Source organism: Trachurus trachurus (genome assembly GCF_905171665.1).
Source record: "Trachurus trachurus genome assembly, chromosome: 13".
Taxonomy (NCBI): Eukaryota; Metazoa; Chordata; class Actinopteri; order Carangiformes; family Carangidae; genus Trachurus; species Trachurus trachurus.
Window position 1 is genome coordinate 21,098,183 of NC_139892.1, and position 17,768 is coordinate 21,115,950.

Genomic DNA, 17,768 nt, shown 5'->3' on the forward strand with positions numbered 1-17,768 from the left:
CTTTTTTTGAAGTGGGTTGTATGAGCTACAAATTCCCATTGAGTACGCTACAGTAGGTGCAGTAGAAAGGTCTCTGCTCTCCCCCACTGAGAGACACTGGCGCAGAGACATAGGCAATGGGGGACGATTAATCAGCATGTTTTCGCCGCCTACTAGAAGTCCCATCTAACCAGTTCAAGAGTACGGTTCTAAAGTAAAAATTTACCTCTTCCACACACCACTCATCCAAACAGCTTAGGCGGAGTGATACAGCACGTTGCGGAGCCCGTCAGTGTGGAGGAGTACCGAGGAGAGTGAGTTTGGTAGTTCCAGATAAACAAACTTTTTTTCCGACCAGCTGATGCATTGTAAATTTTTACTTAGATCATACTCTTGAACTGGTGTATTCTGGTGTATTATTTTGAGACGGGACCTCACCTAGCAGTGTTTTGACTAAAATACTATTTAGTTTCAGTCATATTTTAGTCATCTGAAATCTTTTAGTTTTAGTCGACTAAATATCATATGAGTTTTAGTCAGCTAAATTTAGGGTGGACTAAATAGTTCTCCAGAATTCCCAGTCATTGGAATTATCCATCAATTTGTTATGGTATTGTATTAACGTTTGAGTGTACAATACAGGCATGGAAACAATTGTAATATGGTACATGCATTTTGTTTTATTCATGTTCTTATATCTTTCATAGTTTCAATCAAATTGCTTATTTTAGTTTTCTTTGGACCAGTCAGTCTCCCATCTACTCTCTCCATCATTAGCACAAAGTCCTCATCCTTCAATTGTTGTGATTGGAAAGCTGTAGAGATGAACTGCTGCTGGGTTGCATAGCAGCACTAGCTTTATCTCCACTTAGCCCATGATTAGATGCGCCATCATCAGACGTCTTCTGTATCTGTGAGGGTGAATAAGGGGGGAATCAGGTTGGGATCTTTGTCTTTCTCTTTCCTCCCTCTCTCTCTCTTACACAGACACACACACATTCAATCGTCTAATCAATACAGTTCAGAGGTGGTTTCCTTAAGTTTCTAATCTATTTCAAGTTTAGCGGAAATACGGTAGTTTATATCTGATATATCCTTAGCGTGTGTGCTTAGTGTTGATCCCCGCGAATACTGCTCCGGTTTACAGAGGGTCCTGAACATTGTCCTTGTTGTCATATGTGTCAGTTCTAAACGTAGCACTGATATTTCTGGGTAGTTCACGAAACATGCTGTCGCACTCGGAGTGGGTGCACCGCAGGACGCTACCGAGCGAGGCCAGTTTTGTTTTGAAACTTTTCATGTGAAGTGTTGTTGTTTTTTTGCATGTGTATCAATGTAATGGAACCGTAAATAACTCCTTTAATTAAAGATGCACCAACAGATTTGTTAATGAGGGTCCAGTCATGTGCTTTGCTGTCAAAGATACAACTTTTCTTGAGTCCAGAGTCTTAAATATTTGTCCATTTTATCTTTTTAAAATATGGGAAGTTATAAATTACGGTCTATTTCATTTGGTAATCAGTGATGCATGTCATGAGATACACATAAGCTCAACTGCAGTAATAAATGTCTTCCAGTAACAGACCGAATGTTGAAAATGTCGAAACATTTAAAAAAAAAAGAAGGGAAGTAAAAAAAAAAAAAAAAAAAAAGCCACATTAGTACAATGCAGCAAAAGGAGGGTCCATTTCATCCTGAAATGTGCCTAGCAAGATATTTTAAACATCAGAAGCAAAGCAACATTGTACTCTCTTATGCATTATTTCACGGTCTACATCCCCATCATTATAATATCTTCAGACCCACTTTCAAAAGGAGTAGGTACGCCAGCCTCTCTCTTGAAACAGTTTTAGCTCTGAGTGATGCTCGCCTGTCGAAATAGAGAACAGCAACACAAAGACACAGCTTTTGCATTTTTAAGTCCAGATATAACCACAAGTGGACCCGCTGTCTCTCGACACCGACAACCACAGGCAGTTAGCTGCTGTATGTACTGTACTGAATGTGTGTCTGGAGCAAGTGTGTGTGTGTGTGTGTGTGTGTGTGTGTGTGTGTGTGTGTGTGTGTGTGTGTGTGTGTGTGTGTGTGTGTGTGTGTGTGATATGTATGTGTGCATTATGAGGGATAATGGAAGGGAAAAACACTACCAGATGCATTTGATGCAATTATACCCTTGATTATCTGATTGGGTAATCTACAGGCAGGCTGGAGGCGTCCAAGACAAACACACTGTCGGCAGACAGTTGACCCAGCATAAACCACTAAGAAGGACGGACACACAGATGCACACACACACCTGAGTATGTGCTCAATGATGCACAGATAAAAAAAACGGCAACAGAAAAGCTATGATGAAAGCAGTTATTTGCATCATCATAATAAAAAAATTGAAGTAGTTGTGTCTCTTCTTCTATTCTACTGTGCATGTGCATGAAAGAGTGTATTACAGAAGCAACTGAAGAAACTGAGCTACCGTGCATAGTGTCTTGCAACGTTTATGACAAACATACAGGACACATGTGTGTGTGTGTGTGTGTGTGTAGTATGTCTACATGTGTCTTTAGGCAGTACTTGTTATGCACACATAATTAATTATACAGAACACCCACTAAATAAAAGGAAAGAGGTTTAACATTAATCTTGCTACGCGGACGTTTGAGGCAGCATAAATGCAGATATACAGTATATGCCTCTTTATGACTAACATGGCAGAGAAAGGGTTACATATCTAAAATTCTTCCTTGCAAAGACATTGTCATTCATTCCTTTTTCTGAGCTCCTGAGTTATTCATATTTTAGTCTTTAATTTCTGAGTCCAGTCTCAGTCTTGAGAAGTGTCTTCTTCTTTTTTTGCCATCCTGGTTTTTGGTTGTACTGTATGTATTTTTGACCCAACACAGTCACAGGTTGAACTCACTCATACCATGAGAGTGCTCCAATATGAACAATCTCACTTGTCTATCTGCAGGAAATAAGCGTATCAGTGCAAGGTAACAAGAGCCGAGGGCAATTAAAAAAAAAAAAAAATTGGTTCCACATTCATTTAAATGAGGATTCTCACGCACGTCCCCCGATCACTGAATAAATAATGGCCTCTTCTCCAAAATCAACTAGTGCTAGTGCTATTATTTACGTTGTTAGTTCATTACTGCTGTCTTTATTTGTACAAGTTGATAATTATTGACACCTAGCTTCTACTTGCTAATTGATTAGCTAGGGGTAGATGCTGTACATATTTGTTCGGTATTTAAGTTAGTGAGTGCACTGTCTATGCTAATTAGTTACACTGCATATACAGTAATATACAGAAATGTGTATGTTTATCACATAAAGGTGCACATGTGAATATATGTTTGCATATGTAATGTGAGCTACATTTTTTTTTCTTTGGTTTCTTGACAGACAGAGCCACTCACATACAGCTATGCCCATGTTCTATACTGTTGCTTAATCTCATTAAACAGTCAAAATAAAGAAAAGTTGTCAGCATCCGTGTTTTTGTCCGAAGTTAATACAGTCCTTTATTACAGCCCTTATTAACAGTTGTGTTCCTAAAGCTATCGTTGGCATGTTCCCTCTTAACTCCTAAGTACAGAATGTGAATGTTGGGTTGACCTACTGTGGAAGCGCAGACATGCACTTCAGTGTTACAGTAATTTGTTATTTTGTTTTCATACTTGTTACAGTGAGGCTGTGCTTATTTTTAAAGGAATTCCCACTTTCTCTTGGAGCTGTGGTGTTTAAGTTGACATGAGATATAGGACATGTAACACAGACTGGCTGAGAGTTGACTGCATTGTCAGTTACACTGTAAGATTAAAGTGCCGTTGGGGCAGCTCTCAGGTATGTCAGTAGGTGTTTACTAAGTCTGCAGCTGTGAAAGAGCACATAGAGGTGTACATGCCGGCCATTCCTGCATAAACACAAACCCTCAGACTTATTCTAGGATTCCCAAACATGCTCCACAGAGGAAAGCGACGGCTGAAGTTGGGGAATCCCTAATTCTGCTTTGTGAAATGGGACCTGCACTTTCTCTGAAAAGCGCAAACTGACAAATGTCGCGAAAGTGAACCTCTCACCCAAAATAATCAGAGCAGAACGGTGTGAAACTCGCCAGCGCTTACAGCCCGTTACACAAGTAAAGACAGTTGTAGATGACAGACGGACGGACGGACGGACGGACGGACGGACATATCCAGATCCTGCTCATTGATGCTGCCCCCTGCCCAGGCTGACCAGCCTCCCCCCGTCTCTCACCGAGCATATTTTGGAGCTAAAACACACCATTGAATTGAGTAACAAGGCAATCCTTGTCCAAGGCCACTAAACCTCATGTGGACAGCCAGCAGAAAAGCCACTGTGTGTGTGTGTGTGTGTGTGTGTGGGTGTGGGTGTGGGTGTGGGTGTGTGTAGTGTGCACGTGTATACAGTAGTGGCCAGGCCAGGTTAAAATTATTTGGTGGTGCCTTTCAGCAGCAAACTGTGGAGATTACACACAGTATTTTTTTTTACTCTCTTTCACCGGCCCTCTCCTCCTCCCTCTCTCTCTCTCTCTGCGGGAGCATATGGCATGGAGCCATATTCACATTACGTGGACACAAACACACAAACACACACCCACATCCATGCAAAGTCTGTCGCACAAAACCATATGCGATCGACACAAACTCGCTTCGGCGGTGTGTGTGAGCCTGCGAGTCCATGTGAGAGCTCAAAGCAATGTGTGTGTGTGTGTGTGTGTGTGTGTGTGTGTGTGTGTGTGTGTGTGTGTGTGTGTGTGTGTGTGTGTGTGTGTGTGTGTGTGTGTGTGTGTTTAGAGCAGTGTCAGAGAGGCTGAACACGGGGACCAGATAGTTGTCCTTTTACCATCAACACTTCTGCTGCGCTTGGCAGCAAAACCTCCTCTCACTCCCCCTCTCTCCCTCACCCTCCCCACAAATCTTTCAACACTCTCCCCTTCGCCTCCCCTCCCTCGCTCCCTCTCACGCTAGCTCCCGCCATTAGGTCCCCTCAAGCAAGATTGTCCGCCCTCCTCTCTCTCTCTCTCTCTCTCTCTCTCTCTCTCTCTCTCACACACACTCGCGTTTGGCTATTTGACTGCTTGGGACTGGATACAGCCTGTGCTAATGCCAGTGTGTTCTTTTCTTTCAATCACTTTTTTTAAACCCATCTCTACTTCTCTCTTCCTCCACTCTCCTCACTGTCGGCCACTGTGTAGACCTTTGCTGTTTTCCCTCATTTGTTTTTCTTGAATGAAAATGATCCATTCAAGAAAAGCTGCAGCTGCAACCTCTGCTGACAGAACCGGCTACTGAACTCACATGTTTTTCTTTATCCTTGCCTAATATCTGCAGATCCCAATCCCCCTCTCCTCCTTTACTCTGCTCATCATTCCTCCTTCCACATTTTTTCCACTCTCTTCCTCTAGCGATGACTAATCAAGAGTCCATAAGAGTGAGACTGCTGATATGTCATCCGATTATGCACTGCTGCTCTTGGCCCCTGATTGAATTTGCATTCATCTGTCTTATAACTGATTTACATACATTTTGGATGAAATTATCATCTTTTTTTCCTGTGTCTCCATCTGAGGCTGACGTAAGTTAACAGAGAAAAGCAGTGTACAGAACACCTGCATGCTATTTATATAAAGGATGAGTGACAGTTAACAGTGTAGTGATATGTAAATAAAGATATCTCCTTCTCTACCTTTGTTTTTCTACACCTGTCTAAAACACATACAAACACACAAGTATGAGCGTTTCGTATCTTGAACTTGTGATGTGAACAAGAAGGACATGGTGAATGTTTGATGTTTCTTGAGCGTAATGATGACCAAGTGCTGCACTGAAAGATAGATACCCAGTGGAGTAAAGCAACAGTAAAAACAACCTCGTACCTACACACCCTATACTTTATTCTACGAAAGAGTATTAGGGCCAGCCAAAAAAAAAAAAAAAATCCGGCGCAAGGGAAAAAAGCAAGCAAAAAAAAAAATCCAGCACAAGAAAAAAAAAATGCAGGCTTGTGACCACGTACCACAACAAAGTGACAAGCGACTGACTGCTCCATGACAGCAGCAGAGTGACAGACAGGCTCTTGTAGTAGTATTTGTAAATACTACAAATACTACAGGAGAGGAGGAGAGGAGACAGGCCTATCCTGTATAGTATTTGTATTACTACAGGAGGAGGCAGAGACCTGGATCGCGGTGGTCTAGTCACGGAGGTGTCTCCAGTCACGTTTAGTCACGCTAAACGTTAGCTCATATAACGTCTCTATGTAACTTATAAATGATTGTGTGTGATTGTTTTGGGGGGGGGGGGGGGGGCAGCCATAGATATGGGGGACAGCAATGAAGAACATGCATTGCTGATTGCTGTACGTTAGCAGCAGGGGTTGGACACGGAAGTGATTCGTGTGCCGATTCTGAAGTAGGACTACCGCTTAAGTTTTCTTGTTTTCATTGTCATACTCCGGCACTGAGTCAAAGTTAATCGGCTTTATTGTTCACTTTTATGGCGCTGCAGAGTTTGGCAGCCTGTCTGTCACTCTGCTGCTGTCATTGAGCCGACAGTCGCTTGTCGCTTTGTTGTGGTACATGGTCAAGCCTCTGCAGTTTTTTTTTTTTTTTTTTGCTTGACTTTTTTTTTTTCTTGTGCCGGATTTTTTTTTTTGCTTGCTTTTTTCCATTGCGCCGGATTTTTTATTTTTTATTTTTTGCTGGCCCTAATACTCCTTCGTATTATTCACATAACATACACATGTGCACCACATTTTGCTGTTAGTGAATGGGGGTACTTGAAAAACATCTTGTAATAAGTGCAAATTCTGACCCAACTTTACTCTGCTGACAAATGTGGTTTCTTGCTGGGGGGCAGGTGGTGTAGATACAGGTGGAGGTGTTGAGAATCAGTTGTTTGCTAAGAGCTTCCGCCATTGTTTTGTTTACAAGACCAGAGGTCAGGATGGGCCGTGTGATCTGAGGGCAGATTGGATGCTGTGGTGATTCATTGTTGCAATGCAGAGCCAGTGGTATTTTCTCCTGGAGGCCAAGGGAAGCCATGTTCCCCATATTTCACACTATACTGTAGTTGTCATTTTAATAAAATCACTTGTGACTTTCATATACTTCAGTATATTATGTATTATATAATGGCAGCTACAGCACAGAATATATCCCTCCTCTTCCCTATTCTTATATAGCCTACGGAAGCCGAGAACGGCCACGTCCATAATATTTTTTTTATTATCGTTTTCTCGTGATAACGACTTATTATTTCGTTATCTCGAGATAACAAAGTCCGTTTTCTCGTGATAACGAATTAATTTATTTTGTTATCTCGAGATAACAAAGACCGTCTTCTCGTGATAACGAAATAATCATAGAATGTGTCGTTGACATGGTTGCCTAGCAATCGCTTCTGCTTACGGGGTTAATATAATACATCCATGGTAGCAGCTGGTTAGCCGCTCTATGTTCGTAGCAGGAGGCTACTAAAGCGAGTCTGTTGGAAACACTACACATCTACAGATATAACGTAACAGAAGAGATGTTTTTCGTGGGATAATTGCCCAGAACCATGTGTAGAACTCAAATCAGTGAGCTGATTAATGTGATCACATCATCCTGATTTCAGCCTTCAAGAGCTGCCACTAACGTTGGTCTGCTCTGAGGAGCTGTCAACAATGAAGTACCGGTAAGTTACACTTAACGTTAGTTTGTTTACTGAGCTGGGTTTATTTAAGGGGCTACAGGTTAGCATAAACACATGAGAGGTTGACTACGTTATGGCAGCTTCAGCTAAGGTAATGTTAGCTAGTTGCTGCTCAGATAAAGCTCATGAACACTGCTGTCTTGCCAAATTAACATTAGCCTACATGTCAGTGGTCGCAGGCAACAGGTGTCTGATGGTTCGAGATAAGGTTGTGATTTCTGACAGCAGCAGCCAGTAGCTAACGTTAGCTTAGCTGAAACAGGATAGATGGGACCACCGGCCGGTAGCCCCTTAAATAAACCCAGCACAGTGACGTTAAACGAGGCTGCTCTCTCTCTCTGACAGCTGCCCACTTGTTTATATCTGATATGCTCCGCCTGGCTCCATCTAGTGGCCGAATTAAGAATTTGGATTTGCGATAATGCTCCTTTAACTCTTTCGCGACCACACTAACTCCTCAGCACATCCGCTCAGGACCACATGTTTTTGGCTATTTGTTTACCTTTTATCTCACGTCGAACCGAACTCTGTACATCACCTAGAAACAAACGGTCTTCACGTGATTGAAGAGTGACTTTACAACGTGCTCGTCGAAAAAACGGCGAGTTTTTCCGCCGTTTCGTTCGTGAGTACGAAGCAAGGGGGCAGTTGTGGATCTGAGAAGTGAAGCTCACTTCCGCGTTCAAAAAACTGCAATCCCCCCGGCTTCCTCTGGGGGCTGGTGTCAGAAGGGAGCATTCCCCATAGACCCCCATGTTAAAATCGCCGATTTTACATCCTCAGTAAACATGTTAAAAGCCTGGTGTCAGAACGTTTTTTTTTCTCAATCGATAGTTTCTACCCCCGCACACACTCTGAGGGGGGTGAATTTTTTTTAAACTCTACCGTTTTACTGTTATTAGGTTAAAACTCTGGCCAATTAGGGCGCGGAAATGTTGAGTGACAGGCCCGAGCAGCTCCGTGGACAGCTGCTTCGAGGCCAGTGGGCGGGTTCTCGGCCGGCCAATCCAACATGGCGCTGTCCAGGCCGCCATATTTGAGTCACAAAAACGACTCCCCAAAACCAATGGGTGACGTCACGGACGCTACGTCCATTCTTTTTACAGTCTATGGTACGAAGTAGAAGAAGAGAGCTGGGTTTCTCCAAAAACGGAGCTCCCGCTCTAGTTTCAGAGAAAAACGCACTTTTGTGTCAAGTGGCCATCTGCTCATTTTACCGGTACTCTGCAGTGTGGCATGTCTCCCAAATCATTTCTACGGCTAAATAAATATATTTGTAGACAAATCTGGGGGGTGTGACAGCCTGGAGAGCAGCGGTGCAGCGGTGTCGGTCTCTGGCCGCAGCGCAGCAGCTCCGGGACACTGCTGTGTGACTGGCCGGCGATGAGTGCTCTGGGGCGGGGGGCGGCCGGTCACAGCCCCCGCTGCAGAGCGCCCGCTCTGCTGCACAGCGCCGTGAAAACAGCCGTGATAACGGGCTTTCAAAACCGAGTCTCCAAAGCAGAAATGTTTGTAACAGCACCGGAAAAACTCGCCACATTTGTCGTCGGTCGCTTTTGTCAAAAGAGTTTTGGAAAGGTTTGGAAAGTCGCCAGATTCAGCGAGAAAGTGGCAACACTGTAGCCGACAGCCGCACAGCGCTGCACGCTGTCCCCAGAGCAGCATTCAAGGAGAACGATTACTCAAACAAAACCAAGATCACACAGTTTATAAAAAACATTATGTTTTGATTTTAGTTTAAAACAGTTTTACATATCAGAGGACTACCATATTCACACACAGGGTACCTCAGAGTGTCTATTATCGTAATCTGTAAAAAAAAAAAACGGTTTTGACGAGTTTACTCGTCAATGGTCGTGAACGTTCGGCAGGCTGTGACGAGTTTACTCGTCAATGGTCGCGAAAGAGTTAAGTATAACTTACTGATAAGTTATTGTTGACAGCTGGTGTGGACAATAATCACACCAGTGAGTAGAGTAGACTAAAGTTAACTGCCCCATGCTCGAGCTGAACATTAGCCTCCTGTTGCTAGGCAACCATGTCAACGACACATTCTATGATTATTTCGTTATCACGAGAAAACGCACTTTGTTATCTCGAGATAACGAAATAATAAGTCGTTATCACGAGAAAACGATAATAAAAAAAATGTATACGGACCTGGCCGTTCTCGGCTTCCGTACTTATGGTACACAGTGCCCTCCAACTAATTTGTGAATGTGTGGTGAAACTACGACGGCTGTGAGCTGTAAACACCTTCTGTAGAGACTAACATCTCTGTGCAGAAATTGACTTCCCTTGCTGAAAAAAAGAATGACTAACCAAGCAGATGAATACCACTACTAAGCTTTGATTAGCCAGGACAATGCTACTGGAAGTTAGCTGCTCTCTGAGCTTACACCAACCAAATCATAACGTCACTGATATTGACAAGATGAACTCAAATCAAACAACCTTAATATGCCATGAACACAAAACTTTAAACATCTCCTGGTTCGCTGAATGAATGTGTGTTTTCTTTTTTATCAAACCTGTACTGGCTGCTTATGCATTTAGGGGAGGGGGGTTGCATGACAGAAGATGTTCAGGATGGTGTGTGTGTCTGTGTGAGAGAGTGACTGTGCATAGGCTAGTATACATGCATGTGAAAGTCCTGCATCTGTATTATACAGTTTGATGTAAAAAGCCTGAAGGCCACTAAAAGTGACATCGCTCTGGCAACAGGAGCAGGTTGTGTGTCTCCCTGGAAATGTATGTACGTCAATGCAAGAATGTGGGCCTTCCCGCAAATAGATTTGAGAGCACATGTTTCTGCTTCAAAATCTGCCTCCCCCCACCCCCTCCCTTCTGACACAGATACTGTATATGATGATGGGATGATGAATATGTTACGCAACACATTTCAGCCTTATTCCAGGTCTGACCTCCATTTTTTTTTTTGCAATGACCAAAGACTTCACAGTTACAAGAAAACTAATTTGTTTCATGCTGCTAAGCCTTTGTACTCTGACAGAGGAGATGTAGCACCACTTAGCTGAACCTTTTCCTTTTTTTAACTGTATTTTTATTTGCTCTTGTGCTTGCATTTATTAGGAAGTATTGTCACTGTCACTATCGAGGAAAATCAAACTGCTCGGTGAAACAAAACAGAAAATACTTTTCACATTTTTTTTTTTTTTGGCTTTCTATTTATGGCTGTCGTTATCTTGTATAGAGCGAGTGCTTTTCAATTGCATGTGACCCAAAAACCACTAGCAGAGGTCCTTCCCCCCCTGAAATCCCCATCCCACTGAGACCCTGGCTAAAAGGCAAACAACTTCTGTCAAAACACAAGGCCTCTGTGTGGAGCTAGTCCAGAAAGACCATAACCAAGTAAAATTCACGTCGAAATCCTTCAATCCTTCGACTAAAAAACGGCATCAGGTTGATTGTTTATAACCTCTCGTTGTTTTATTGTGGGCTCGTTTTTTTCTGCTAAACACAACAGCAAAATAATAAATTCCATTCACCTTAAAAAGAAAAAAAAAACACTGAAATAAAGCCACAGAGCTGAGCCAGTGCTATTTTCCAGCTTCCAGTTCAGCAGAGTGCCTGTCTTGCCTCTGGCTTGGCAGGCTGCACCAGCCTGCTTCATAAATACTGCACAACCAACGCTTGATGAAAACCCCCACTTCTCTCAGGTACAACTGCACTCTGGAGAGCTTCATTATCTACAGTATGGATAAACTGTGCCTACAAACTGCGTGTGTTTGTGTCAGCGAGAGACTTTAAGAGAGAGAGATAGAAAGGAAGAAGGAGAAGAAAGGACAAGAGAAGACAAAGAAGATATGAGGAACTGATATGAATAATTTGAATTTCTGCTCTGTAATATCTAAGGCAAATGCATAAATTGTTGATTCCAAAATAGTCAACAACTGACGGGACCGCACAAATAAAGGGGCGAGTATTCATGCAAAGGTAGCACGAGGTGGATTTTTTGAGAACAATATTGAATAAAATTTTGACACAGAAATACACAGACAGAAAGCTCTATGTAGAAATGGCGATTAATGATTTTATAGTGCTGCTGTCTTGATATGTACAATCTCAAAGAACAAAAAGTTTCTGTAAATCAAGGAAAATGAACATTTGACCACCTTTCTAAATGACAGTGCAAGCTAAATTTAACTGCAAGTTATCATAACAACCAACAACATGTAATTTTGTAATGAAATTGTAATATAAAATGTTCAAGCAGCTGTGGCCTCACAGACTCCACTTTTATACTTTCCATTCAAGCTATACTCTACAATTCCCTATTAATCACACTACTCATTACCATTCAAAGCTATTAACACCTGAAGCCGGCAACTGCTTTCAGCGCACAGGTTCTGACAATACTGTCTATCATTCAGCATCGAAGAGAAGACAAACAAATTTAGCAACTAGCTGGTGGAGACAATTGAATCTAGGGGGGTATTGACTATATAGCACAGGTGAACGGACAAGATTTACACTGAACAAGCAACTAACAACTGGAATTATCCATTTCTACAATAAAAAAATAGCATTTTCTGAAAAAGTGTTGCAGTATATTTACAACTCCACTTAATACAAAATGTACACTGATCTAGAAAATGTTGTATTTTGGTAGCACCCAGACTGCAGTCCATTTGTTTGTGTTTCTCCCCTCCTGAGCCCTACATCAATCTCCATGTTCCTCTCTCAGGTCCCACAGATTACACAGTGGTGCTACATGAGGACACGCTGTCCTCAGCATCTGGTCAATTGTGAGGTTTTTTTTTTTTGGTTTTTTTTTAAAGTTTTAAAGTCCAATTTGTCATCATGGCTGTCCCAGACTAGACAGGGTAGAATGGCTAATGGAGCTGTTCTAATAGTTAAGATGGTCCTCTAACTCAGTGTTCCCTGGATACCAGTTAGCAATCAACAACCATCTCTGAGAGTTGGACAGCTGATGTGGAATCAGCTCGGGTTTCCAGATAGCCAAATGAAATTTGAGAGATGGGAAGAGGTGTGTAATTCCACATCAGGACATTCAGAAAGTTGAACATGCTCTGCTGTCACAGGGCCCTGAGAATAACTATTCTGTTCCGCGTGTTCTTTGTTGTGTATGGCGGCAACTATTTATTGATTATGTATCTCTCGAATGCCCAAGACGAATTTCTCCACCTTAGGAAAAAATAAAGGCTTATCTTATCTTATTCTTCAAATTCTTCATAAAAGGCTAAATCTATAGGAATGGCTATGCAAAAACCACTACAAGTGGTTTGTGCAACATCTTTATAAGAAACATCAATAAAGTGGCTTTATTTAAAGAGATTCTATTTTCTTTTGAGTTTTCTTTTTTATTTGGATGTTTCTTTTGTGATGCAATACATTGCAAAAAAAAAAACAGCCACAGAAATATCGATAGTAAATGTGATAACAGTACAAAAAAATCGATTTCTGAAAATACTTATAATGCATTTTTCAATATTTAGTTTTTAAAGTTACCAATCTCATCACTTTATAGATTTCGTAACTTTAAACTGCAACCAATGTGGTTTGAAGACCAGTGCATAAGGTACCAATCTAACCGCAATGTAATCAAAACTGCAGTATGACTAAGTGTAATCTCCACATCGCAGAACCTGTATGTTTGGGTTTTTTTTTTGATAAAAGGTCAAATGTGTCACAACAACATTGTGATTTGAAATCACAATCACATATGCCAATCTTAATATCTGACTGTCCATCCATATAATCTCAATATGACGTTTTTTGTGCAGTGCAGCCCTAAAATCAAGAGACCTACAAACCCAGTGAGTAAAGCTGTCTTTACCTCAGAGCTCGATTACACCACCAATCAAAGGAAGAGAACTGATGAGCCCTATAATTACTATACATATGTGTATGCGTGTGCATGCGTTTGTGTGTGTGTTCTCCATCTCTGTCTCTCATCTGGCAACAGCCTCACCGTGCCAGCTTCTTTCATTCCCAACATCTCTGTTTTATCTCAGTCTGTCACTAGAGGGCATGAGCACAAGCAGGGGCAAAAGAATAACCTTCAGTAGAGGAGACATCCATGGGAGTGATGTGTCTCAGGTATCATTTCAGTGTGAGCTGAAGTGTGTGTTTGTGAGTGAGTGAGTGAGTGAGTGAGTGAGTGAGTGAGTGAGTGAGTGAGACAAACACCTGCACTTCTGAATCAGAACATGGACAAGATGTTGAGATATTCCTGTACAGTTCAGCTTCTCTTTCCTTTCAATCAAAAATGCACAAATGCAAATTCAGTGTTCACAGGATGAAATCACTGCTATTTTGGGACGTGAGCGACTTCTGCTTCAGTCTCCAAGTTCGCTCTTGAACCAGCACTCAGGGTACAGAGCACATCCACCTCGCTCCTTGATTTATGGCCACATCCAGCTAATTACCATGGATGACATTAAACATCTCTCCACATTCAGAGCTTCCAATGGACCTCCAGCATCAGAGAGTTACACAACAGGGTTTCCCTGGAACTGACACATCACACCATCAACAACACAATACAGTTTACAGCCCTCTCTTTCCACTGACACTGCAACAAAGTCTGATCTCAGATGATGGCTCTTGTGGAAAACACATCAGTTTGGATCATGTCTGGCTCCACAATGTGCAAAGTGTGTCAGCACGTGCACCTCACCGGAGGATAAACAAAAGCTTTCAAAATATTTAGATGTGACCTCACACCTCCACGGGCGCACACGGCACCTTGGCATGCTTTGTGTACCATCCATTTGCTTATCGGCGGCACAAACATAGCGCACGGCACAATGATGATGACCAAATGAGCAGCGATGTCAGAGTGGAGGTAAACAGCAGCAGTGTGGGAGAGGAAAGATGTTGCAATTCAAAAACAACATAAATGACAGGAATGTCAGACTAGTGATGGTGTCTCCTCAGAAACTGTAGAACCCGGTGTGGGCCTATGGAGCAGAACCGATCGCTCGTGTCATATTATTAATAAAGCTTGATACCACTGTCTCACTTATCCCGGCTGGCTCCATGTCTTAAAGGAAACGCGCGTAAAGCTGTCACACATGCCATCACAGACACGGGGCGAACCGAAAAAGCGTCGCAGGGCCTGCAGCAGTTTAAAAAAAGGTCATAAGCAACGCAATCACACAACACTGATTACGCCTTGGTTCAGACGCTCCAAGTTGGACATGTCTTACCTGGTCCCGCGGAATGCACGGCAGCGAAGTCCTGCGGTGGGACTTGCTGTTGCTCTGACAATGAGCCATCATTTCCGAGGCCGCTATGGAGCTGGACCTCCGTCTCCTTTTGAAGACAGGGATGTCCTCCTCCTTCGCCCCGGTCACAGAGCCACAGCACCCCGTCCCGCTGGTCCCTGAGGCCGGCAGGAGCCGGTCAGCATACCTCGCAAGCAAAACCCCCAGCAGCCCCAGCAGGTAGGCCAGGTAGGGTCTCCAGCTGGCCCGGACTGCGCTCAGAGAGACGAGGGAGACGGCCCTGATGATGCTAATGAAGACGAGTATCGACACTCCCTGACCCACCCGGACGACCAGCAGAGCCCCGCTACCCACGCAGCCGAGGACGACCAGGGTTGCGGGGAGGGACAGCAGCTGCTCCTCGGCGCAGCGCAGGAGGGACTGCGCCGCGGCTTCGCCCAAGTGACACACCGCTAAGAGAAAAAACGCGGTACGGATGAGCACCCCGCAGCGAATCAGATACAGTCCGACCCAGAAGAAGGCACATACGAGCGTAAAAACCGGGGAGACGCAGTAACACGCAGTCAAAAGCAGCTCCACTGCACAGCCCGCCACGAAATGAAGACGAGAGCCGGAGCTGCTTCTATTTCCGTTGCTGCTGCTGCTGCTGCTGCTGCCTGCATCCCAGTCGACCAATCTGAGCAGCAGAGCGAGAATAACGGAGACGGAGGCAACGCAGACCGCAGACGACACTCCTCGGCAAGTCCATGTCACGGCGAGTCTCAGCCACGACTGGCTCCCTGCGTCCTGGTGCAACGGGGTGACACATGTCTTCACGTAGCCGTTGCGCTCCAACGCTGCCCGGGGATATTTTTCATGAGCGCTTCTTGATGAACCTCTGTCGCTGTCTGCCTCCAAGGCCATTGCTATCAGTCAAGCGGAATGCAGCGCTGACCCGTCCGGAGAAATAATAATAATAACAGCTAATAGATTTAAGTCTCTGTGCTGTCTGTCTCAGGTCTATAGGCTACATATTTTCACCTATGATTCCCATGATTATGCGTGCTGGCTGTGCGCAGCTGACCACCAAATGCTGACCAGTGATGCTTGCACCCCACAAAATAAAAGTTCAATAAGTGCATACAGATTATTTTTAAACTACCAAATTAAGGGGTTAACAACTTTTTCTTTTACATTTGCTTCTCAGAACTACTTCCCCATTACATTTGGTCTAATATTGAGTTGCCCAGTGAACCAAAAAAGCAACCCCTGGCGTTTCACACATCTAGGCCACTGCCCCCACTCCTCCACAGTCTCTCTCCCTCTCTCTTACCCTCCCTCCCTCTCCTCTCCTCCCTTTCTCTCCCCTCCCACTATAGACACTATCCCTTTTTCCTTTTTTTGCCACTCCGGTGATTTCCTCACGTCACGTTTTTCAGCTCCTCTCTGTGTTTTTTTTTTCTGTTCATGAAGTCTGGGGGCCTGGATGTGACTCAGTGTTCACTGTGGATGGGTGCCATGTTTACATCAGGATTTCCTGGCTTGTTCTGGAAGATGGAGCATCACATTACAAGAATGAACTGCAGTAATCCTCCAGTACATTAAGGAGTTACAAGACACTGTATGAATATGACAAGGAGATCAATAAAGGGAATCTCATCCTGGAATGGCAACTTTAAACAACATCATCGGCCATCCTGAGGTCACTCAAAAGCTCACATGTACATGACGCCTTACCATGAATGGAAGCACGTGTGATGGTTCATCATTTACATAACATCCTAAATGGTGGGTGAAGCTACAGTAGTTAATCTACTTTCCTTTAGCCTGCTGAGACACATAATCATTTTCATCATATTCACCTCCAACAAATATACAAAAAAGAAAAGCACAACCCAACGAATAACAAGTAGAATTTAGCTCTGGTAATAATCATCTTGCTACCCATGTTTGTTTTTTTTCGTGGATTAAAATCCTAAATCACATCATCATCTACCTCCTGTGCGACCTAGGACAAGTTAGCAGCCTTCACCTGTTTGCCCTACTTTTCCTGAGGGGATTTTAAAGGATGCGATGCGGCCACATAAAGCTATTTCAAGTCTGCCATCTCTTTCTGCAGCGTTACTTACTTACTGATTCAACCCAGTTGTATGAATTCCCTAAAAAGGCAGGCATCACAAATGCTCCATTTAGTGTGAAACATGCCTGATGGATCAGGTATAGTTTTTTTTTTGTTTTTTTTTTGCGTCCGTAATTTATGATATGTCTTCTTTCGCCCATTAGTAGTGTGAGTTATGATCTAATGTAGGAGCTGTGTTTTATTACAGTGGTGTGCTGTTACAGCATGAGTCCGTGCAATCAGGGCGTAAATCTCATGTTTCAGTCATCCCATCACAGTTAGGGTTAGGGACAGTGGATGTTTGCCAATATGTATTGTTCTACTTTATTGGAGCTGTGTTGAAACCAGTGTTGGGTGTAACGCATTACTGTAATCACATTACTGTTTTCAGTAACGAGTAGTGTAAGGCATTACTGTAGTAATCACATTAGAGTTCACCAAGCTCGTTGATCAATTTTCAACAGGATAGTAGCAACTTCGCAAGACACGCATCACACACACTAACTAATTACTTTCTCCAGGGAGTAATCAAGTAATGTAAGGCATTACTATTTTTGAGAGTAATCTGTAATGTGTAATACATTACTTTTTTGAGTAACGAGCCCCAACACTGCTTGAAACCTTTGGATGTCAGAGGAGATGAAGGACAACTTATGACAAATGCAGAAAAGGTGAAAGAACTTTTGGGTTTATTTGCCCTTTCTGAATATTTACAAGTCAATCAGTAAGACAAGACAAAAAAATCCTCAGATCTGTGAT

The 17,768-nt window shown here is 43.1% G+C and overlaps 1 protein-coding gene across 1 annotated transcript in view; it reads right to left on the minus strand.

The window, feature by feature from the left end:
* LOC310995450 (cGMP-inhibited 3',5'-cyclic phosphodiesterase 3A-like) overlaps window positions 1-15,814 on the minus strand; it is a gene marked incomplete at both ends in the record, with an annotated part of 59,651 nt that extends 43,837 nt beyond the window's left edge. The window contains one exon of the mRNA XM_083984517.1: window positions 14,894-15,814. Within this exon, the coding sequence (XP_083840643.1) occupies window positions 14,894-15,814 (921 nt within the window). The remainder of the gene's footprint in view (window positions 1-14,893) is intronic.
* Window positions 15,815-17,768: the final 1,954 nt, after the last annotated feature.